General features: G+C 44.7%; 2 protein-coding genes and 1 non-coding gene across 3 annotated transcripts in view; all 3 read right to left on the bottom strand.

Moving 5' to 3' along the window:
• Positions 1-24: 24 nt before the first annotated feature.
• Positions 25-4,564, bottom strand: tcp1 (t-complex 1). Its single transcript, XM_068724500.1, has 12 exons — positions 4,454-4,564; positions 3,871-3,956; positions 3,451-3,579; positions 3,028-3,125; positions 2,829-2,939; positions 2,511-2,692; positions 2,034-2,160; positions 1,599-1,774; positions 1,368-1,491; positions 917-1,109; positions 591-754; positions 25-448 (listed from the first exon to the last, which is right to left on the bottom strand). Exons 1-12 carry the CDS (start codon positions 4,524-4,526, stop codon positions 238-240), a joined length of 1,674 nt encoding a protein of 557 aa, XP_068580601.1. The 5' UTR covers positions 4,527-4,564; the 3' UTR covers positions 25-237.
• Positions 4,061-4,201, bottom strand: LOC137882415 (small nucleolar RNA SNORA29). Its single transcript, XR_011103947.1, has one exon. It is a non-coding gene; the product is annotated as a small nucleolar RNA SNORA29 (small nucleolar RNA).
• Positions 4,565-5,878: 1,314 nt separating the features above from the next.
• The window catches only part of LOC137882295 (pleckstrin homology domain-containing family G member 1), a 30,246-nt gene continuing 11,781 nt past the window's right edge, over positions 5,879-24,343 (bottom strand). The window contains exons 3-17 of the mRNA XM_068724521.1: positions 21,398-21,498; positions 20,375-20,444; positions 16,636-16,682; positions 14,531-14,681; positions 13,942-14,073; positions 12,828-13,010; positions 12,633-12,728; positions 12,174-12,260; positions 11,713-11,746; positions 11,528-11,620; positions 11,372-11,433; positions 11,096-11,281; positions 10,864-10,983; positions 8,940-10,770; positions 5,879-8,804 (exon numbers count right to left, since the gene is read on the bottom strand). Of these exons, the coding sequence (XP_068580622.1) occupies positions 7,825-8,804; positions 8,940-10,770; positions 10,864-10,983; positions 11,096-11,281; positions 11,372-11,433; positions 11,528-11,620; positions 11,713-11,746; positions 12,174-12,260; positions 12,633-12,728; positions 12,828-13,010; positions 13,942-14,073; positions 14,531-14,681; positions 16,636-16,682; positions 20,375-20,444; positions 21,398-21,498 (4,173 nt within the window). The 3' untranslated portion in view covers positions 5,879-7,824. The remainder of the gene's footprint in view (positions 8,805-8,939; positions 10,771-10,863; positions 10,984-11,095; positions 11,282-11,371; positions 11,434-11,527; positions 11,621-11,712; positions 11,747-12,173; positions 12,261-12,632; positions 12,729-12,827; positions 13,011-13,941; positions 14,074-14,530; positions 14,682-16,635; positions 16,683-20,374; positions 20,445-21,397; positions 21,499-24,343) is intronic.

Below are 24,343 nucleotides of genomic sequence, written 5' to 3'. Positions count from 1 at the left end.
CACAATAACCAAAGCTAGTCCATCTGAATTAACAAATCAACGGTCATCTACAACCATTTGAGCTTTATTGAGTGTCCAAAAAAAACAAAAAAACAAAATCACTTACAGTTCCACTGGAAACAAGGGAGTGGGAGAACAGTAAACAGGCAAAGTGCACGGCCTACACTAGAGTACAGCCATGAAGAGCTCCGTATGTATATAAATACAGGTGAACATATCAGGACCGATCGCAGCCGCTTAACCCTCCAGAGATCCCGACTGCAGCGCTTCCTGGTAACCGCCGCCCTCCTTCGGCTCTGGGAACAGTTTGATGAGGTCGTCGATACGGAGGATGGTGATGGCCGCCTCTGTGGCAAACTTCAGGCTCTTGGTCTTCACCATGGTGGGCTCGTACACGCCAGCCTGACGGTTGTCTCTGGGCTTCCCGTTGACCAGGTCCAGACCAATCCTACGAGACGAGACAAAACGAGTCAAATACCGAATGTTCTACGAAAACGCGTCAAGTTAAGCGAGCAGCCGAGCAACTGCAACTCTGCTTTAAAACAATTCCAGAGCAGTTTCCTGACTGGTGCAGGAAGGGACAGACTCACCACTTGAGATTCTTGCGTTCAGGATTAACCTGAGCCTCGTTGTGGAAGGCCCGAAGCTTGGCCACCAGATCAGTGGAGTCCTGTGCTGCATTCACAGCCAGCGTCTTGGGGATGATGAGGAGAGACCGGGCGAACTCGGCAATAGCCAGCTGTTCTCGGGAACCCTGAAGAAAGATAAATATTAAGAAACGCGTGAGCATTGGGGGGGAAACAGGGCTACGAAAAACACCATCTCATCATCACGATAAAAAAAAAAAAAAAAAAAAAAAGAGAACCCAACCCCAGATGCTTGAAGGATCAAACAGTTTTCATTGAATATGGCTCACCATGCTGGTAGCATAGTTCTCCAGGTAGATTGACAGAGCTGCCTCCACAGCGCCACCTCCTGGCACTACAGACTTCGACTCCAGCACCCTCTTGACCACGCAGAGAGCGTCGTGCATGGAGCGCTCCATCTCGTCACACATGAAGTCGTTGGCCCCGCGCAAAATGATGGACGCCGACGTGCGCGCTTTGGTGCTGAGCAGATTCAAAGTTGGGAGAAAACGGAACCAGAACAGTTAACTCGTGTCGGACTTCACGAGGGACTTTTACCCTCTACATATCATACAGATGATTATCACGGTCCAAACTTATCACAACTTCTGCTTTTAACAATTGACTGTAAAATGTTCTGATCCTACAGTTGTACTGACTTATCTATGAATTAGCATTGTGTTAGGAGTACTTCATAGTTCATTAAACACGAGGTTTAAAAAATATAGTTGCAGTTCTTACTTCTTGACGAGAATGAGCTCGTCGTCACAGATGCGTTCTTGCACAACCTCCTCGGCCTGGCCGAGCATAGTGGCCTCGAATGTCTCCTCTCCCTCCAGGTTGGTGAGAGAAGGGCAGACGGTGGCTGAGAACGAACAAACACCATGATATAGTTAATAGTTCAAACCCACTGCAGACAAGGCCTTGGACGAGACATTAAAACCTGCACACAGAGGTTAACTTCCACCCTACCTCCTGTGGCCTTGGCGATGCGTTTGAGGTCCTTCTTGAGAACCCTTCTCACTGCCATGGCTCCTACATCCACAAAGTATTTAAGGCACATGTCATCAATGCCACCGGTGGTCAGGATAACAGTGGCACCTGCTGCCAAAATCTTTTGGATCCTCTCCTTGGTGATATCAGATTCCCTGGAGCAATAAAATCCAAAATTAAATTCAGTTTCAGCAATTATATTTAGACAATACTATATCAATAGAATATAGAATTGTTAAGCCCACAATACTGGTACAACAGCTCAGAGAGAACCTGCTGCCTTGTATTGGGACATCATATATTTTCTCCCACGCGTATCACTGTGTAAACTATTGATTCAGCATCACAGCAAATTTAAATGGGATTATTCTTAAGGATGGGTTCGTGACCGTGCAGAGGGGGGATGGAACGCACCTTTGTCTGATCTGGTCAAGCTTCTCTGGGTCGCTGATGAGGACTTGGACTCCCATCTTCATCTTGGTCTTCTGCAGGCTGAAGTCCAGGCAAGCAATCTTGGCGTTGAGGACACGCTTCACCATGCCTTTGAAAAACACAAAAACGACACATTTAACAGGGGAAACATCCAAAGAGCAATCAAAACTCGACAGTGTGAGGACCAATTATAAAATATTAACACATTTTATTAGTCTATTGTCTGGCTAGAAAGGTTGTGACCCAGTTTAGAAACTACTGCGTCGAGGTTCCTCTCAAAGCCAGTGTACTGTCTCCCACGCGTATCACTGCTTACGCCACCAGATGAGACATAGCAGCAAATTTAAATGGGAGTTTCATCAGCTGCAATGGTAAAGCATGAGGCATCACCCAACGCCAAGTAAATCCTCACGTTTGAAACGCGGGGAAATTTCGGCAACAAGCGCACCAACGACATACCTTGTGACCCAACGGTGCAGTTCACTGCATAGCCGTTGACCAAGAAGCTCTCTTTCTGGCTGCGGCCGTGCGCTTTCAGCACATTGACAGAGTTGATGGGATACTTGGCCACCCCCTTGCTGTCCACAAACTTCACAGCGAGTGCGGCATCCACCACCATGTTGGCAAAGAAGTCGGAATCACTGAGGGTTCAGGGTTAAGGCAGATAAGGGCTTTCCTCACAATTACTCGCTGCCTGGATATTCAAGGAATACAAAAGCCGGGGAGGGTTGGATCCAAACAACACAGCGTATGCAACTGTGCAGAAAAAGAGGATACACTCCAATGATTTTGGAGGACATGGAGGTCTTGGCTGCATTGACCAAGCACTCTCTGCCAAGATCGTCTGTTCCGATAGTGAGATTCTCATTAATGTAACGAACCGCTTCCCTGGAAGATGAAAAAACAAGTTTGCGTGTCAAATAATTATCGACATGACTCAAAAATACAACAGACTGAAGAGTAATTTCTCTATTACTTGCAAGCCAGACGATATCCGCTGATGACCGACGTGGGGTGAATCTTCTGCTTCACCAGCTCATCTGCACTCTTGAGCAATTCTGCAGCAAGAATGACCTTAAAGAATGTCACAGTGCATGTGTAAGTACGAGCAGACACTTGCTTCATATTCAACTTGAGAATGAGTTTGTTACGCCGCAGGCAAAATGTTTCGCATTGTGCCATCGTTTCATTAGGGGTGGCAGAAATGAGGCCGCTCAACCCCTTCAGACACTGAAGGACAGTTTCTCTCTCCCGTTAGCATAGCCACGCATCCGTAATAAAAAGGCAGATGCATGGTACTATAACAGGATGTTACAACAAACTGAACCGCACCCGTGAGAGCATAAAGGGCTTGTAACACCCCCGACGCCATATCGGAGCGACCGTTGACCCTACTCACCACAGACGTGGTCCCATCTCCGACCTCCTTGTCCTGCAGCTCGGCCAGTTCACACAAGACCTTAGCAGCTGGGTGCTCCACCTCCAGCAGCTTCAGGATGGTTGCTCCGTCGTTGGTGATGGTCACGTCCTGTCATACAAAAAGATGCGAGAGGGATGAGCTACTCAGGCCACACTTTAACTAAAAAGACTGATGAAGTAACAGACCTTTTAGCAGTGCTGTTGACGTGTCGCAGCAGGGTAAACACAGGTGCAATAGATACAATTAATTATAGTCTCAATCTAATTAGTGTGTCGCAGTCCAGTGAGCCAGCCAGGGCCATAATTAATGTTTTTGATTACATCTGTGTTTACCCTGCAATGCCATGTAAAGTCACTGCTGTGAAAAGGGCCTGTAAATATGGTTGAATGCATCACAGACCCCGATGTCGTCCACCAACATCTTGTCGAGGCCAACTGGTCCCAGGGAGCTCTTGACGATGTTGGCGATGGATGATGCGGCCATGACTGCAGAGACAAGAGGGAAGCTGCTACTAGCGCTCCATAACATTTTTATTTAACATTTAAAGTGAGCTGGTGCATCCTTTATAACCTGTAATAACACTTCTATCGTTGGCATGTTCTGTCATATTATTGAGTGGGGTTCACAGTATGCTAAGAGCCACACCTTCAGACCATGACAGTGTTTTTCTATCCCATTAGCATAGCCGTCCATTCATGGTGGTGTGAGTGGAAAGTACTGAAATGGGATTACGACATCACTAGCGCTGTTAGCTTATGGTGCACGTTGTTTAAAAAGAGCAGGCTTTGATGTGCTTTGCAGATTTTCACTCGAGCGAAAGCAGAAGCTTAAAAGTTGACATAAAAGTTAGCTAGCATTAGCATTAGCCACACGTGTGGTACAATGCAGTAAATGAAATCACTTCTCCCATCGACTATTCGTGATGCACATGAAGTACATGAAGCATAGTTGAAACACCAAGTAACAGGACGACATAACTCACCATTTTGAGTGCGAACAGATTCGCCAGTTGCTCTCTGGCCGAGCACATTTAACGGACCATCTAACATCGACATCTTGGAACGACGCACAACCAAGAAGAAAGGAAGTGCCGCAGTGCATTATGGGTAAACCGGCATTAAGCGGAAGGTTCGAGAAGAAACTGTATAAATAACAGCCTGGGCATTGCCGTATAAGGGTTTGTCATTACGTAAAGCATGTCAACATTTAATTTGTAATAATGTTTCACGTCCAGTTCCCTTATCCATTTAGAAGAAACGCTTTGTCACGTTATATCTTGTAAACTACATTTCCCAGCATGCCTCCCGTTTTCTTTATTGCGCTTCCTCGTGGGCTCCAAGTGCGGCCTCTGCTGTTGATTTTGGATACAAACTTCATGTTTCAAGATAAAGATGTTTCTCTTCCTTTCTTACAATTTGATTTGATCTACATCTTCCTCTTCATTTTGTTTTTTGAGGTGTTATTCTTAGTTTAGCTTAGCTTTTTGTTTCTCACATAATAGTATAAGAAAAAAAAAATTGCAGAACAGAAATGTTAAATATTTGTTTGAGGTCATTTAGAAACTCTGTCATAGTTTTCCCAGCAAAGAGCAAAAAAAATATTGCTTAATTTATTGTTTCATTTATTATTTCTATTACCGATAGCATTAACGCACATGACTGACTTTGCTTCTTCACCGGAGTCTGCCGTGGTTCTGTCATAAGCATTGAATGTGTTGTAACTCTGTTATGTTGTTCATTCTGTACACATGACATCTATCACTCTTCTGTCCATCCTGATAGAGGGATCCCTCCTCTGTTGCTCTCCCTGAGGTTTCTTCCTCTTTTCTCCCCGTTAAAGGTTTTCTTTTGGTGGGAGTTTTTATACAAAAATAAATTGAATTATCAGATTTTTTTAAACTCAAATTTCAATATTGGGTTTGGCCTCAGAAATGTATTATTGGTCAGGATATACTCCTTATCACGGAGGACATATCTGACTTTTGGCTTTTTTTGGAAAATAATTGTGTGGGCATAATTTCTTTATATATCTATTAAAATGTAATCAATTGGTCACTTATACGTAGCATTATGTGTGATGATACCAACATTACTGTATATTCTGCACAATAAATAAAATTGTATCCGCGTCGTCCCTACTGATAAAACAAAGACATGCTACCAAACATGCTATTAAATAAGTGGGGAATTAATAATTTTATCCCTCACTGCGCATATTCTTCACAAAATGAATATTTCAATTGTGTCATATTTTCAGGCTGATCTGTTTGTATTTGATGTCTCATAGTTCTCCTTGAAATGAAAAGCAATGAATACTTGGTTGTGATTAACATAAGATGTGAATGGATATCAGCTGCTGCTCTGTATCATATTTATAATTATTCAATGATGAACCACAAACACACAGATGAGTTTAATCTGAATTTATTACCTCCAATACATTGTTTTATTGAGCAATGACAACTATAGCAGTTAAAAAAATACAGCACATAACTTAAACATTAAAACATTACAAAGCATACCTATCGCATACAAGAATAACTTTCCTAAAATGTACATCTTTACAAAGTGTTTACAAATAAAACATAAAAAAAGACAGAAAAGTGCAAAAAAAAAAAAAAGAGTCAATGAAGACAAACAATCCCCACCAGTGAAACAGGACAATGAAAAAAAAATCATACTTCATATTCTAACTTGCTTTTGATGCATATTTCCTGATATTAACATTAGGCCATGATATTGTGCTTTTCAACTTTTCACATGTTGTGATTTGGAACTTATGTTATGTTAAGCAGTGCGTGATAGAAAACCTACTTCTGAAAATATTCACAGTATTTGATTCAAATTTTGTCTGCACCCCTAAATCTGAATAAAACCATCCTTTAATAAATACTTTATTTTACAACTTGTCTGTGGCTTCAATAGGGATAAAGACCAAAACAACAGCGATGCTGTCAAATAAATAGGACAACTTTAGTGTTCTTTCTAAAGACAGTGTGTGGTAAATTGTGGAAGAGAAAACAATTGTGTCGTATGAACATTATTAAAGTGACGGACAACGATCTCACTGTGACTTTCTTTCTGTGACTGAAGATGCAATATCAGTAGTGTGACAGCTGGGAGTGTCTCAGTGTTAAAGTAATAACAGACTATCCATTTGAGAGAAAATCATAATACATCAAATACAGTACTGTGGTCTTTTAACTAACTGTGTTCATGTTCTCCTTCGTGGTCCCTCTAAAAACAAAATGTGAAAACACGTGATTTGAAAAACAAAATACATTTTTACACGACGGATACCTCCAGACCAGAACACGTAGAAACATCTCTGATTTACTCAGATTCAAAATAAATATAAAGCCCTACGGTTTCTTATAGATTACCTAAAATATCAGCGTCTTCTCTTGATTTTAAAGCGTGATACCCTATTGATGACAAAGGTGGCAGGTAGAGTGAAATCCTATAACTTTAAACAGACTTACAGAAGTGTAGTTATACTTAACCTATTGGACATTAGCCAACATGTTTTGTTTTTACAGCTGCATCATTTTTGTAACAATTATTGCTAAAAAAGCGGTTAAAAGTGACAATCTAGCCTGAGTAGCAAATTTGAACTTCAACTTTGTAAAGCTGCGTGTTCAGAGCAGTTTGTTAGTGTAAGCACAATTTTAAAAACACTAGCCACCACTGTGTCTCACAGCTCCTACACAGGCTAAGATCAGCTAGTGCCGAGAAAGCCGTTCAAATAACCTTAACAGCAAATTAAAAGAAAGAGTTACTCCTGACGTGGCGAGGTCCGCCAAAGATCATCAGACTGTTGGTGCTTGTACTTCGGTTTAAGATGATGGGCACAGACAAGATTCTATTTCTTACAATTAGTAACAGATATCCTGAACTACTGTAACTGCACAACAGTTTATTGGCACAAAGTCCTCCAGCAGAACCAATTAATATGACTCCAATTATCTCTACAGGGCGCACACGTAAAGCAATAGAGGAGTTTGAATCCCTTTGATATATTAAAAGCCATTCAGTCACACTGAATGGGTTTACAAATGACTGAGAACATTTTTGCTTTGACCGCTGACGACGACAGTGCTAAGGCAGCTCACCTGCAGGCCTTTGACTATTAACAGCAACCTATCATTTACATTGAAGTTCTGTAACAGTGAGTTTCACCTAAGTTGTTAAAAATATGGCTGCAATCAAAGAAAGTAATTCTGAACTATGTCGAGAGATGTGTTATGTTTGTGACGTTGAATGGTGGATGGCATTCAAGGCAAAGCAGCAGTGTCCGTTTTGTTGCTATATGCTGTATGTTTACATATATTTGGCTTTTATTTGTCATATAGACTCAGGCAAAGCTACTGGAGCTCAGACACTGGAACTTCTCCCTCAAAGACTGGACGATTTTGGGTTGGCTCTGCTGCGGCTCGCTCCACAGGTACTTCTCCAGATGCTCGCGGTCCAGAGACCTCAGCGGGTCGCAGGAGCGCGCCGGTGTGCACGGCAGACTCTGCGAGTGGACAAGACCCCGGTTCTGATTGGAAAGGACTGCCGAGCTACCGTGTCGCCTTGCCAACCTGTCCTGCTCCTGCTCGCTCTCGTCCTCAGAGCGGATCTCTACATAGTCATCATCATCTTCCCCATCGTCCTTAAAATTAGCCAGGTAGTTCTGGGTGGCGGTGAGGATGCTCAGTGCAGAAGCCCGGTTCAGGACCACCACCTGTTGACCGTCATGTAAAGTGAGGTCCGACTGTCCCTGGGTAGAGCGCTCTGGGAGGCTACTTTGCCGACCAACGCGACCCAGACTTGGGCCATGAAGTCTGTCTGTGGGCATGTTGCATTTGAGTCCAGACTGGTTCTTCTCCTGCTGCTGGCTGCCCAGAGAGCCGAGTGACTGACAGTGACTGGATGGGGAAGAGTTTAAGGAGGGAGAAGACGGAGCGTTAAAGGAAGGATGCCTCTTAATGGAACTGTACACGTGCTCCTCTTTTTCGCTCGGCGCCGACATGCACGAGCTCCATCTCTGGGACGGTGGGGTAGTTGGAGATGGGGGGGAAGTCTTGAGAGAAGGGATGGAGCAGGCGGAGGTAAGTCTGCGCTGCGGGGTAGAAGACGCTCGGGCATCATCCACCTCACTGGACGAGGAGATGAAGCTGGCCAGCTCTCCGTTGCTGTAAGTGGAGTGGAGCCACTCCTCCTCCAGGGAGGTCTCAGGCATGGAGGGAGAAGACGTCAGCCCCGGATGGGTGTGATGTGGGCCAGCTGGACCGGGAGGATCCTTAAACATTACCTGGTCGTAGAGCTGAGAGTACTCTGCTATCCTGGCACCTGGAGTGAGACCACAGAGGATGTAAAAAAAGACGTGAATAGGTTATGTTTGTATTTTTAAGCATGCTTAGTCACAACTATCAGTAATTCTAGAGTTCAAAACGATTGTTCCGATAGCTAAATGTTTTGTTTTACCTATGGCAGTGCCCCCTTGTTTCTTTTCTTCCAAGATGGCTGCCAGGTCTTTCTGCTTCTTCTCAGTTCTGGCCCGACTACAGGCGTCTCCAGGGTCCATGCTCCTCATGCGCAGCAGCTGGTTGGCTTTTTTGATCTTCTGGCTGTACTGTCGTGCCATCAGGAACACCCGGTTCTTTGATTTTTCCATCAGGTCCAAGTCCACAGACTCCCCCAACAGTAGAGAGGAGGAGGCCAGGGGTGAGTCCATACCTGCTAGCTCCCCTGGAAACAAGCTATGAAGGTCCTTGGGGGGAAGATCTTTCTGAGGGGTGTTTCGTGGAGGAAGCTCCACCAAGTCGTCGTCCTCCAGGCGGAAGCTGCCGCTGCTTAGGCGTGCCAGTCTGTTACGGATGCTCTTCACTGTGCCAGGGAGGGGCTCTGGGGTGACAGGAAGGGGGCGTGATGTGGGAGCAGGGCTCTGGGTTTCCTCTGCAATGGGCCCTTCACTTTGAGGTTCAGGGAGGTTGATGACTGGGATGGTGAATGACGGCATGGAGGTGACAGGTGGGGGTTTAGGCTGATGTGTTGGGGGACTCTTGGTTGGAGGGCTGGCTGCTTGAGGGCTAGTTACAGGGGGGCTCTTTGTACGGCTGTGTTTGACTGAGGACGCCTTCTTAGGCGACTCATTGGCGCTGACAGGGAAGGCAGCTGGGAGTTTATCAGCTTTCTTCTCATTGTTCTTGATGTAGTTTTCCAGATCGTTCCAGATCTCATCGACTTGCTCGGACATCTTATCCCCTTTCTGTGAGCGCTGAGAAAAAGTCTCGGACGCAGACGAGGAAGAATAATCGGGCTCAGAGCAACATGGGACAGGATGGGAGGTGTCTGGTCCTTCGTCCTCTCCAAAATGGAGGCTCTCCTCGGACACAAACCCTCCAATGCTTTCAGTCAGATCTTGTTCAGAGGCCAGCAGACTGTCCCTCTCTTGTTTTAGTTTATCGCATTCAGTCATTCCTTTAAGCTCTGTTGTTGGGGGCACCCTAAAACAGATGGTGTCATAGATGTTCTCCTCTACTATCTTGAGCTCACATGTGGAGGACAGATTGCTGTCTGAGGAATTGTCTGGTTCAATCATAGGCCCTGAGACCACAGGAGCCTCTGGAGCATTTAGTACCCTTGCTGCCTGGCCCTGGAGACCCTGTGCACCTGCAGAAGTTTCTTTCCGCGGCTGGCTTTCCTCAGGGTCTCTTCTGACGAGGCCCATACTCTTAAGGTCCTCATAGCTGATGTTGTCATACACATTTTCAATATCGTCTATCGTCAGCTGCTCAGCTGAGGACGATCCAGATATATCATTGCTGGAGGATTCAGTGTGGATCACTTCCAAGTTGCTTTGAGCGGCCTGGTCATCATCAGGACTCTGTCGAGCTTCTGTAGCCTTCTCCCCTGCGCTGCTCGCCCTCCGCAGGACTCTGCTCCCATCAGGTGGAGGGTCAATCTGCACAGTGGGTAGCTGTTCAACGTGCCAGCTGCAGGGCCGAGCTGTCTTGGGCGACGAGGTGGCCCCTGACCTCTCCGAGGGCACCTCTGGTTCTGGTCCGCTTTGCTCTGTTGGGACAAACATCTGGTAGATGTCCTCGTCCTCATCATCCGGCTGCATGGTTCTCTGGCGGGTGGGGAACATGGCCCTGCGAGCACGGTGGTCGGCCCAGATGTTCCTCACAGAATGGTCGCTTTCTGGAACTACTACAGAGGGAATGGGGGTGTCTGGAGGCTCCTCCGTTACGTGACGTGTCCTGAGAAGCGGCGGGTGGTGACTTCCTTCCCTCACTAGGGATTCTCTGGCTCTCTGTGGTAAAAGGAAAGCAGAAGTTGTTGAGGCTGTCTAAAAACATCAAGACAGACATAGATGAAATCACCATGATGTATTTGTGATTAATACCTGTAGGTCTGAGGAACTCATGTTGAAGGATTTCCACTGTTCTATACTGTCGACAGATGCCTGAGGGTTCAGCCTCTTCCTACTGCTTTTGCCAGGGACTCGCAGCCGCTTTCCGCCTCCCTGAATAAAAAGTTTTCAGCATTAACAACATGTTTGAAGGACTAGACATGAAATGGAATCGTACAAGTGTGTATGTAAAAACACTACACTCGTTGGGCAGCATTAAACTCACCAGGCCACTGTCATCTTCATCATCGGCATCTTGCTGATGTGGCTCTTCTTCTCTGTCGCTGTGGTCATAGTGATCTCCGGGGTCCAGGGACTCCTGTGATTGGTTGATGAGGCTGCGGCTGCGACCGATGGTGCCCAAAGCCAGCTGGGACATTGGCGAGAGCAGGGTGGCACCCAGACTTATTCTCTGGAGAGGAGAACGTTTTTTTTTTTTTTGAGTGTGAGTGAGTGAACTCATGCTTCTCAAAACTGCTCATCATCCCTCGCTATCACTTACCTTTTCGCCGTCTGTGTTGGCAGCATTCTGCCTGGCATTCTTCAATAATTTGGATAGAGGTTCTGGAAAGTCAAACAAATTATTGATTCATTCTGGAAGTTCAACCTTGCCGTGTGTCATTTTTTTAAAACACAGTAAATGTCTTTCACGTCTTACCTTTCCTGCGTCCTCGACGAGGGGTTGGACCCTCCTTGGTCTGATGGGAATCTTTCTTGTCTCCATCAGGGCTGTAATGAAACCCGGGATGATCTGGAGAAATGACAGAAAAGACATAATGTCTAAATGTGGCAAAAGAACAACAAATTTGTTTGAAAACTATACATATATAAATAGTCACTTACGCATTGCATCCATCTCCAAAATTGCTTGTTTAGCCTAGAAATCAAGTTATAAAATGAGAGTGAATTCAACAGGTTAGGTTATGAATGAACATAGACTTTGACACTAGGTGGCGCCACATTACAGTCGTCTCAACAATTACGCTCAAGTTTGACACTTAACAAGCGACCCCTTTATGTAATCACAGCCAACTTTCTCAGTGACCTTCACCTCCGGAGAGGAATCTTTAGTTTCCACTTGCACATGGCCAAGGGCAGATGAGGAGACAGGAAAGTGATTGTGGTTGAATGAAAATCAGAATCAGAGCACATGAAAGGAAAGTGAGCAGGGCGAAAGAAAGATAAAGATGAAGATGAAGGAGAAAGGATGTGGGGGTGACATTTCCAATACATCCCACTCGAAGTCTGTGTTTATGCCGACAGTGAACAGAGAGGGAGCTGTCAGGAGACGGAGCTGCTCTTACCTTGGCAGGGATTTTGGCCGGATGGTTTTCAAGTATGAGTCTCTTGAGGTGCAAGATCCACATGCGTTTGTCTTGCTGTGATTTGGCCTGAGGGTAAAGCGCAAAACATCAGAGAAAAGATAATAGACACGCAGTTTGAAAAGGCAGCTGAGAGGTTGGGACAAACCCTTAAACATTTGGAACATGGCTTTCTTACGTCACACACATTATCTTGTGTTTTTTAGGGCTTGCCCAAAACACAGCGGTTAGGTAACAACGGCCTCCATTAGCCTCTAAACACTCAACATGTCTGAGCAACTCATCGAGGTGAGCCTGGACACCTGCAAATGAGCTTCACGCTTTCTGATTGCATTCTTGCTCAACATTGCTCGTATCTTCACAGTTCAAATGAAACATGCAATTACATTCACATTTTGACTTTTGTTATGATGTGTGCTCTCTTATGTAGTGTCGCTATACCTGGACCGTGTGCTGAAGTTTGGGATTCTTGTAGTGAAACACACTGAAACTCAGTGGTTCTTTCGGAATAACTTCCACCAGCATCAGGTTACAGCACTGCAGAGAAGACGGGTAGGAAGGAAGTCGTGTTAAAAAACACTTTTACCGAGCAGAAACATTGTGAGGCGTGTCATTGCGTCGAGCAGCACGACTGACCAGTATGTGAGCCTTGTACGTGTAGGTCTCCTCTCGTTTCTTGGTAATGAGTAGAAGCTTGTCAAACAAAAAGAGAGTTCTCTCGTTTTTGGCTCGCTGCAGACGAAATGTTCCTTCGAGAACTAACTCTCCGTAGCCGATGAGATCAGGGCCCTTCCAGTTGGTCAGCAAGCTCTGGATTTCCTGCAGAAAGAAAGAGAGTTAGGGGGGTCATTTGGTTCTTTTAAAAACATGGCGCAGAAAAATAAACATTTGACCTACCACACATAATAATACGGATCTGGTTTAGCAGAAAAAAAAATGCTAAAAATAGTGAACGAGGGTGTTCATGTGCATGAGTGCAAGAGTTCAAAGATTGATAATAATAATAAACATAATTTGTACAACACTTTAAAACAACTCTCTATAACATGAAATCAAAACCGCACATACACATTAAGAGATACAAGTTAATTACATTAAAATAGTAAATTCATTACTGAAAAGTAATTTTTTAAAAGTGGAATTCTTAAGAAAAAGCGAGGATGAGGAGGAGAGAGAATAACAGAAGGTTAAGTAAAGGCTAAAAAAAAATGTTTAAGTAATACACGCTGGCAAACAAAAAAAAAATAATAATGAAGAGGCCAAAACAACAAAGATGGAATTTCTATCAAGCCAATCATTTTTCTGGAGTGAATGCTTCCACACACATTCCTGCATTCATCCTACCCTTCTAGCTCACAGCTGATAAAAGAAACAAGCTTCCCTTTTATGTGCCCTCCTTATGCAAGGCCATCATTAGCCCAGTGGAAAACGCAGCGACTTGCGTAAGACGTGGGGAGGATCAGAGTCCTGGCTGATTCAAAGCTAGACTTCACATAACTGTTCTGCAGAACAATAAAACCATTTGGCTCCTTGAAAAGGTTTGAAAGTATTGCGTCTGTTTCAGTTATCGGAATAATGAGAGACGTGGGAAGCGTGCAGCATACATCACGGAGGAGATCACACGCTCGACATTTAGTGGATTCAAGAGAGGTTTTGAGCAAGGGGGACAACACACGTTTGTACATCAACGGTCCCAAATAGACTCAAATCTTTTGTATCAGGCAGCTTTCATATTTTGTGCTCGTCGTACCTGCAACCTCACGGCGTGCTCATGCTTCCTCTTCATGTCGTTGATGTGCCAGGCCACTCTCTGCATGGTTTCTATGGCTTCCTGCACAACCTCGTAGGTCTCTGTGTCCTTCTCCATGTGGTTGGCTATCTCCTGCACGGACGACACACACACACACACACACACACACACACACACACACACACACACACACACAATGCTGGGAGTCAGCACATGCACATATTGTACGCACATGCACAGGGGTGCACTCATACAGGCACCCATGTGTGCGTTTCTGCACATAAACACACACACACTCATGCATGCGCTGTAATGCAAAGTGCATGCGCAGGAACATACATACTGAGCACCATATGTCTAAACATTTGGCTTCTCCAATGGAGATCGGCATAGGGGGCTGAGTCAGAAAATGCTGTTATTGAACTGTACACATCCATTTGTATTGGTATAACAAAAAAAACATTAGTGTGTGTGCTGGGCTGACAAGTGTGTGCCTGTGCTTGCATGTCTGTGGGCGAAGAGTAATTGTTTGCGTGTAAGTGTTTTTTGTTTTTTTTTTGTTTGTTGCAGAGACGACAGACACACGTACGTGCAACAGTAGGTGGTACTTGAGGATCCTCTGCACTGGCTTGAGCAGGTAGGAGCCCAGGGGCAGGGAGTGCCTCAGAGATTCCTGGCGCTCGCGAAGAAACTTAGCCAACGCCTTGTTCCTCATGCACTCTGTTAGCACAGCCACCGACCTGTGAAGACAGAGCGCAGCTAATAACACATCGGGGACGTGTAGTAAACCTATATATATATATATATATATATATATATGACGACAAGTTAGCGCTGTAATGTATGTCCTGATGGACAAAACAAAAAATATATTTTTTATCAAGGTGTGTGAAGATTAGAAATGATCCAATCCGTCTGCCCTCTTGCTGAAATGAATATCACATTGTCAATTTGAGTGCTTTTATGATATCAAAATGACTGCAAAATATAACCCATTCACAATGTGCACGTCTATACAGTCTGCATGTATTTCAAATGTAAAATCACATGAGGAGTTTTAATTAAAGGATAGGATCATACTTTGTCAAGTCTGCCTTAAAGCAATACCCACATGCCCATATGCTGTAATGTGTCCTCCTGTTCATACTGACGTTAAAAGATCCCTTCCTAAACATGCTACCCTAATTATTGTTATTATTATTAAGACAGGCATGAAAAATGATGAGCCTGTACATTAAATGTTCAATGCAATGAACTGTGTTTCAATGTCAGGTGCATTACGTCAGATTAAACTCTTCGAAACATGTAGAAAAATGAAAAAAAAAAACATTTTTAATTACAATTTGCTTGCCATTTGTTTATGCCACGGAAGGTCAATAAAAGGTGTTTTAGACTCAGATATCAATCCCCAATTTACATATTATCAAACTTACTGGAGCTAGTTGGGAAGAAAGAACCTTTTTACACAAAGAAATGGAGGCTTTGTGGTGCATGTGTGTGTGTGTGTGTGTGTGTGTGTGTGTGTGTGTGTGTGTGTGTGCATACATATGCACGTTGGAAAAAGACAAGTGAATGTCAGTTGTGAATTGCCGAAAACCTTCTTTCTGTGTCTTCTGCGTGTGCACGCTCATGCACGTGCATGTCTAAATTCCAGTGAAGCTCCACACAGGCCTCACATTGTTCTGGAGGAAACCCGACCTTAGAGCGCAGCAGGACCATGATACATCTGCAGCCTCTGTATATGTGTGTGTGTGTCTCCCATGTGAGTGTGTCTGTCGTGTGTGACCTCGGTTGGGGTCACCAGCTGTGGTGTGGATGTGGGAGAAGGTCTATCTCAAACAGCTGACAATAGCCCGTTCAAACACGCACAGTCACACACAATCAGCATTCAATTAGTCGTCATTAGCTTGTAAATAGTTTCTTCGCACACGTGCTTTTCCGATCATACGCTGCGAAAGAAAAAAAAGTAGCCAGAGGATAAGGTGTGTTCGGATGGTGCAGTGTGTCTTGGCATGAAGAATAGCCTCACGTTTCACAAACAATACACACACACCGACACAGAAAAAACTCCACATTATTCCTCCCATAGGCCCACACTTACACAAAAAAAAAAACATTAACAGCGATAGATATGATAAGGTGACAACTATAATACCCCGTCTGTCAGTCTGAGCTGTAACTCTGTCAATAGCCAGCGAATGAAAGAATGGAAATGGGGCTCGTAGGAGGGAGGGAGGGAGACCCTGAGGCACAACTGAAGGTAGACACTTTGACTCCTGCTGAAGAGACTTCTATGGAGCGTGTCAGTTTATCAGGGAGGGGAAAAGGCTACGGCATTGATCGAGAAGCACAATGGAGCTACGTGAGACGCTGGGAAGACAGTTTGTGGAGGTGAGATCAAGACAGGGTGACAACGAGAGGAAGGTTTTGCGCAGTAGATGGTTGATAAGCAGACATGAGCGCACACACACACACACACACACACACACACACACACACACAGGGAGGCTCCTGAGCCCATTTAAATGATAATCCTAGTGGGGTCCACCATTTTGGGCCCCACTTGGACGTTGGGCCCCATTAATGGGTGTTCTCCCTGTCGAAGGGCCCAACAACGTAACAATTGAGAGTGTGTGCAAACACACACACACACACACACACACACACACACACACACTTCGGTGGCTGTCTTACCGTGGGTAGTTGGTGCAGTATTGGGTATAAATGTGGAATTCTTCACTCTGTAAAAAAACAACAGGACAAATTAGTTGATGCATTTAAGTGACAGGAAATAACTGAAGACTCAATAATGTGTACCATGTTCCCCAGTTATATAAAGTATATTGTGCCTTGTAATCAAACGAAGCGACTGGTCGTAAACGACGCAGTGGTCCGGGGCAGTTTTGATGACTGGCCCGGTTATTTCATGTTTACGGCCCGACACACTCCGAGCCCTCAGACAAGGCGTCCTCTCTCTCCTCCGCTCACTGCTACTAATTGAAAGTCAACCCTGTAGCTTATGATTAGCCTGCGTCCTGGCCTTTAAGCCTCTGTTGATCCCAACATCCCCCAATGAGTGCTCAGATTATATATCCCCTCATGCTTCATCGCCGCCCCTTTAATTGAGACTTTCCCACCTTGCATGCCTCTCTGAACATCAAAGACGTCAGAAACAACATGACTTATCAAAGCTTGAAGCTCCTTCTCTGTGCTCTCCATCTCCACATTGGTCACTCTTTCTCCTGATCTCGATGTCATCTTTTCACTGATCTTTTTGGGTAATTTTCAAACTTTTCACTACGCCTTTTCTGTTCATCTCTCCCTCTCATGGTGTTCTTATGAAGGCCCGGGGATGAACCCCTTTCGATTACATAACGTGAGAGTAATTGAACTCTATTTGTGTCCATAAACACTTGGGGGTCGCAGGATGCGGACAGCACTCAGGAAGCGACATCATAAACACAACAGGGCAGTCTGTCCTGGTTCATACACACACACACACACACACACACACACACACATACAGAGCCATGTGGACAATCACACACATTTCCTAACATGCGATTCATAGTGAACTTACACTTTGCATATACTGTGTGTGTGTGTGTGTGTGTGTGTGTGTGTGTGTGTTATGTTTCTTGCTGTAGGTAAATATACATTCCTATTCCAGCCACAGCAAACAATTCAAGCTACCTACACGAACACAAACAGTGCCTCCCACCAAAATATACTGAACACACACACACACACACACACACACACACACACACACACACACATAATTTGTTAGCCTGAGGTGCTTCGTGGGAACCATCCTAAATTGAAGAGCAGAGCTCTCCTCCTCGTCTCCAGCAGTCTGCCGCCACAGACCAGGACTAAACACAACCAGATGTGCCACCATCGATTTCTGACGACGCACATCCACACACACACACACACTCCTAATACACACCGTTAATATCCCTCTGGACCGTGGACGCAAGACCACAAGATACACAAATGCTTCTATGGAGTAGACATTTGTGCCGAGCATGCACGTCTGCACACACACACACACACACACACACACAGACTTTGTCATTAAAGCCGACATGTCAGCACACACTCTTTGAACCCAACCAGGAAACCAGCAGACCCTGAAATAGCTCAGATCTATAATATACTTCCCTTTTAGAAATATATACAAACTCAGCTAAATCATATAATCATCATATCCAAAACGTTGCATGTGAGAGTTTTGGCTCCCATACATGATAAAATATATCTCTTTCCAGAGTATCAACATACAAATTATAGAGAGAGATTTTGACTTTTTTCGAGCGGTGGCTACTAACCACTACTCAGTGAAACACGAAACGGTTGGGTTGCATCAGCACCCACTGATCATTTTTAATGCGAAAGCCATACATCAGCAGTTATTGTTGGGTTGTCAAGACTGGACGGGTCACAGCGAGTCATCATCAGCTGAGCAATGAACACAACAGAATCACTAGGGGCCCCCCTCCCCAAAAAAAAGCTTCTTGTTGTAGTTGCTAATAGTGCTCTCTGTGCTTCAGTCAGCATGTAGCAACCCATAAAACGCGTTAAAGGCTTACTCATCACATAGCACAGGTAGGATTTAGTGGAACGGAGAGGAACATGAGGATAGAGAGCCAATTATCTGAGAGAGAGGCAGAGATTTACAACTAAGATCGGCCTCTTCTTCAAACACCGAGCTAAGCTGTGATTCTTGGCTGCTCAGCCTACAAAAGTATTGACTGCAAGAGTGTGTGTGTGTGTGTGTGTGTGTGTGTGTGTGTGTGTGTGTGCATTTCACAGCAGATAGTGAAAGAGAGGTTTTGTGGTTTTTCTTAGCAACCATGACTAACCGTCAGAAAAACAAAAGAACTCTGGTTACTATTCTGGTTAAACCCTTTTACCAGAAGTCAGTGAGTGAAAAGATGAAGACACACACACACACACACACACACACACACACACACACACAAATTAAATTATCTGCTATTTCAAAATGTCAAAAATGCATTTTAAATCTCTTTTAAGCCAATAAGAAGTCTTTAAAGTGGTCAAAACATCTAAAATCTAAAATGACCTTTGCAGAGGCTCCAGAGCAACGAATGAACCTTGTGGTGAGATGATTTTGCAACTATTTTTAAAAAGGTCAAGAATTAACTTTCAATCTCAACGGAAACATGTCTTCCTACAGTAAACTTCAGGTTGTGTACTACTGCTGTAATATGTCTGTTTTAGGTAAAAAAAAATTGACAAACTCAAATGCACTACGTTTGGGGTTTAAATCCTGGCCGGCATGCATGCACCAGATTAAACCTGCATTCTGTAGCTAAACATTAACATTAACAGGAGGAAACACAACAGAGGCACGTGTGTTGGACGGGACATGGAGCGTAACGTTACGAGTGCTACCAGTAACAACGAGGGATACTTTTAATGGTTTCAATGGTCACCTGCAGGGTGAGAGGGAAGTACTCAGAGGCAGGATGTGATTTGGCCTTTCAGCTGGCTTTGACCCAATGGAACCCCTGGCTATAAGGAAGCTATACTGGGTTTTTTTATATTCCAGATTAGGGGACTATCTGAGGCCAGTCCGTCACGCCGACACATTAATCAGTCGGTAACGAGACGTCGTCGTGCTGGTATGTTTATGGATCCCAGTTAATTATTCAGAGCGCTGCTGTGGGCTGCTATAAAACAACAGCTGCCGTATTCAGGGAGTCTGTGATGCCGACTGTTTTTTTCATATATGGTCAGACAGTTGCTCTGTGGTGTCGGGTGTAATTGCAGGCGGGTAGGGAGGGAATGTAGAGTGTTAAAGAGGAAGTGCTGGAATGCAGCGCATTATCATAGGACATAATCAGGCAATCTTTCTTTTTTTTCTTTTTTTAGGGGGCATGGGGGGTTGATGAGTGGAATAAAAGCTGAAACACCCAGACAGAGGCACCAGTGATACTCCGACAAGAGTTGCTGAGTCTACTTTTTCTTGATGAAGCACTGCTATTATCCCCCTCCAGTAGAAAAAAAAATAAAAAATGAATTATATATTTGGACGGCTCTTAAAATTCCTCTGGAGTTGTCCTTCCTCACGGCCCTCCTGCTGCACTTAAACTTCACATTCCAATCACCAATATAATGCTACTGGCCTCAATGAACGTGATGCTTCACGCTGCGTGATTTTTGTCAACTTATCGCTTATAATAGTGAGTGATAACGGCCTGTTTCTCATTTTCTGTCCCGTGCATGTCTGTGTGTCTGAACCAGCCGTTCAGGACAAGTTTCAACGAGCAGAGCAGGAGTGTGTCGACAGAGAGACGGACAGCAGAAGAAGCACTCAGACATATACAACAACGTCAAAATATCCCATAAAAGTCACATTCAAAAGCACCAACAACATAAAAACACCAGCGACCATCTCTACCTTGGATACGAAGCACTCTGCGATGGCGACTGGGTCAGCGTTGCACTTCTCAAGATCATGAAGAAGATCCCTGAAACAAACGAAGAGCTCAAAGAAATCAGTATTCGATGTGAAAAAGAAAGCTGCACACACAATTTCCTGCGTCTTTTATCACGTAAGAATGTAAAACTTTTCTCCCACGATTCATTGTTCCAGACAGTTTTACAGGAGCAAGAGTCAGAGACACAAATTAGGGCTTAGGGCACTCGGCTGTGAACAAATGAGATACTTCCATGAATTCAAACAGGCAGCTCCTGTGTGTAGTTCTGTGTGTGTGTGTGTGTGTGTGTGTGTGTGTGTGTGTGTGTGTGTGTGTGTGTGTGTGTGTGTGCACTGGAAAAACACACTGTGGAAAAAAAAAAAAAGTCCACTGTTGGGAGTTATTGTTTCATGGCTGAAGCATGAGGTCATTGCGACCACTTTAAAATGCTTTTACGTTTTCCTTTTACGGGCCAGCTTGTCTGCGCAAGACAGCTGAGAAATGAATTGGTGTGAAAAAAAAAAAAAAAAAAAAAAAAAGAGTGTGCATGTTTGTGTCTCCGGACCACCATGGCTGATGCTCAACTAGCCACCTCGGTGCCAATGGGAACAAATATGCAGACGGTGATTTGTTACACACACACACACACACACACACACACACACACACACACACACACACACACACACACACACACACACACACACACACACACACACACACACACACACCTGACTGCCACAACAATGCTCTAACCAGAAACAAACAGGTGGCCCAGCCCAGTTTCACTATTAGCAGTCCATTGTTTGTTGGGCCTGAGAGGGACAAAAGGTTCTCTGTATAATCGTGTAACGCCAGAGCTGATTTTAGTCTCCAGTCTTCATTAGCAAACTGAAAGTCAAGATCAATGTTGTTCAAAAATCATGTCTGAGTTTTGAGCATTTACTGAGCACGTCGGTACTGCTTTCTTTCATTAGGTCCCCAGCTCTGTGGGCGTGTCCTACCTGTTAAAGTGGTAGATGTCCTGGATGTTGCCGAAGAGGGAGCCTTTATCCTCGGAGCTCAAGGCCAGCCGAGACTGATTACTGATGCACTCCAAGTAGTCCTGCAGAGAGAAAGAGGAAGAACGTCGTCATAGGAACCTTACGGCTGACGCTTTGATCGGTGCACGCACACACACACACACACACACACACACACACACACACACACACACACTTGATTTTGACAGACCACTCACACTGTGACTCCTCCAGACTTTCAAAGCTCGTTACTCTCGTCGGCCACTTGACTCTACTTTGCACCACTTTGGTTGGATAGCCTCGTGACGAAGACTCTGTTCTGTTCTTCCATAATTACTTATCTGTATGTTAAAGTACAAATAGTTGCTCTTCATTAATTGCTTGAACAAATGATTTTCTAATGCTGGTCATAAGAGAGGCTGAATTGTTCATATTTTTGTGCGTCTCTCAGGAGAATCTCAGAAACTCGTGTTTTATTTGCTCTGGCAACTAACTGGCATTTGTGATTTGCTCTGGTGATGACGGGCTCATGTGTCTCAGAGACGGTTGCTTCCAGATACACAGCTCCATTTGTCAGAGCATTTATGCTTATCCTCTTCATTGTTTAGGTCACATTACCCAGCAAAAGCAATTTTTATTGGAATTAAAACATATCCTTCTCGTTTTTTTGTATTTGCTTTCAGTTTCAAATAGATTTAAAGTGAGAGAGACAACAAAAGTTCTAGTTATGTTTTGGAAAACAAAGCCAGGTGTGATGTAGGTAATGACAGTCCATTTGTGTAAGGCCCTGCCTGATCCCTGTATTGTTGTTAAAGTAAACAGCTGCATAACGAAACAACGCAGGTCATCTGGTTTAGTGAAAATGAATACCGGGGGAGGACGAGTGCTGCGAAACAACAGGTTTAACATGGCTCCTTGCTGGAAAAAAACCCACTATCAGTCTATTCAAGAGGATTTTCCCTCTCTGGCTCTTATCACTGTCTCCATGACTGCCGTTAGTGAGGAGGGCGTATTGAACACCAGCCTCAGGCACTCACCGTTTCTCATGTGCGGGCAGCATCCTGATTTTACTCGACTTTTGGGAGAAAATAACACCTACTGCTGCAGGCTGGAAGTCATTTTTTTGCTGCACTTTATTCCTTCCAAAACGTAATTAATGTGTCATTATTGCATCGCATGTAACGTTTGCACACAGCGCCATCATCGTCATTTACGGTCTCGAGTCAATAAATCAGACGACGCGGCTACACAGGAAGAACACTTAACACAGCAGTGCTGATGATCTCAAATGATCTCAATGCGGCTGTGTTTACACTTTAAACCAGGAGCAGGTGTGGGCAGAGGTTGAGGAGGAGGAGGAGGAGGAGGAGGAGGAGGAGGAGGAGGAGGAAGCATCCCGTACACAGTCAACAGTTTTCAAACCAGACCACGGTCTGCAACCCTGAGAACCAGGCTGCCCTGAGCGCACACTGATCCTTTCAGCACACACTGAAGTGATCAGTGTGTTTGTAAGAGACCAAAGAGGAGAGAGAGAGAGAGAGAGAGAGAGAGAGGGAGACTCTCCCTCGCTCCCATCTGTCTGTTTGGAGTTTCCAGTCTGCTACGGTGATTTCTGCTCCTGGTGGTCTGTGATGTATTTAGCCGTCATGTACCATTATTACTAGGGTACAATAGCTGAGCCTGAGCAGTCCAATGCATGCGTTTTGGTTAGGTAAACGCAGGGATGTAAAAAGAGAGAGACAAAATGATCTCCGCTAAGACAAAGACTGGAGAGATGACAGATGACAGTCATATTGGGTGTTTTGGGTTTAAAGGTGAGACAAGAGCTTTAGGCCAAGATTTGGGGTTTTAAGGATTTGCGTAACAGAATAAGACTAACGGGCGTGTTGATGGTGACGTTTGGGGGGTCAAGTCAAAGGGTCATGTTTAGAATTTGTTGACTGTCGGAGGTAATGTGTAATGTGATGCTTTATTAGCCGCGGGGGTCACACATCTGACTTGGCCTGATCCCGCTCAATCATCACACTCAGCCGAAGCCTGACTGAGCTCAACAATGGGCAGCGTACACACACACACACACACACACACACACACACACACACACCTACCTTCAGGTGCACTTTCTGCCAAGCATCAGACTTAACGTGTACAAACTTGGATGTTTTCTTCTGTTAACCATTAACGTCCTCAAGTACACACTCTTTCTCTGCACACCAAACCCATCCCTTATTCAGCACCAAAGTAGGAAGTCATTCCTCCAGACAAGTGTAAACATCCAAATCTCATTACTTTCAATGTTTCTGCAACTCAAGTGAGGTTCCCTTGAACTTTACTGTATTTCCAAATTCATGGTCAGCTTCAAATGGCCTGGTGAAGCGTTAAGGGGAAAAGAGATGAAGAGGAGGAGGAGGAGGAGGAGGAGGAGGAGGAGGGATAGAAAGATCAGAGCTTCGGCTTTGAGGTTGTTTGTGGATGACGGTTTGGCCTCATTACACACACACACACACACACACACACACACACACACACACACACACACACACACACACACCGATCGAGCCGAGGAGGGGTCGATCACGCAGAACGAACAAACACCAAAACAATGTTCACACACGGACGCGAACAGTGACCCTGAGAGCTCAACGCGCTGCAACTCAAGGAAAGACACGCAAGGAGACGGAGCCCAAAGCAAATGGACAAAACATTTTCACCACAACAGACGAACGCTGCAGAGTGACAACCAACTACAGAAAGAGTTGCAAATCGCTCTGAACACAAAAGAAATTAGCTACAAAACAATGGGACACTAAATACGGCAGGCGTGTTCAGTGTTCCTAGCGTCTCCTGGAAACATCTGTTGTTTTGCAACCAGTTTCCATTGTGTTCTGAGCGACTTGCAGCATTTCTGTATTTGGTTGCGTCTTCTGT

The sequence above is a fragment of the Cebidichthys violaceus genome, unplaced genomic scaffold, assembly GCF_023349555.1.
Source record: "Cebidichthys violaceus isolate CVI_PGR_0920_01 unplaced genomic scaffold, fCebVio1.0.p SCAF_31, whole genome shotgun sequence".
Lineage (NCBI taxonomy): Eukaryota > Metazoa > Chordata > Actinopteri > Perciformes > Stichaeidae > Cebidichthys > Cebidichthys violaceus.
Note: the sequence above shows the minus strand (reverse complement) of the source record. Positions and strands in the feature narration are given on the sequence as shown.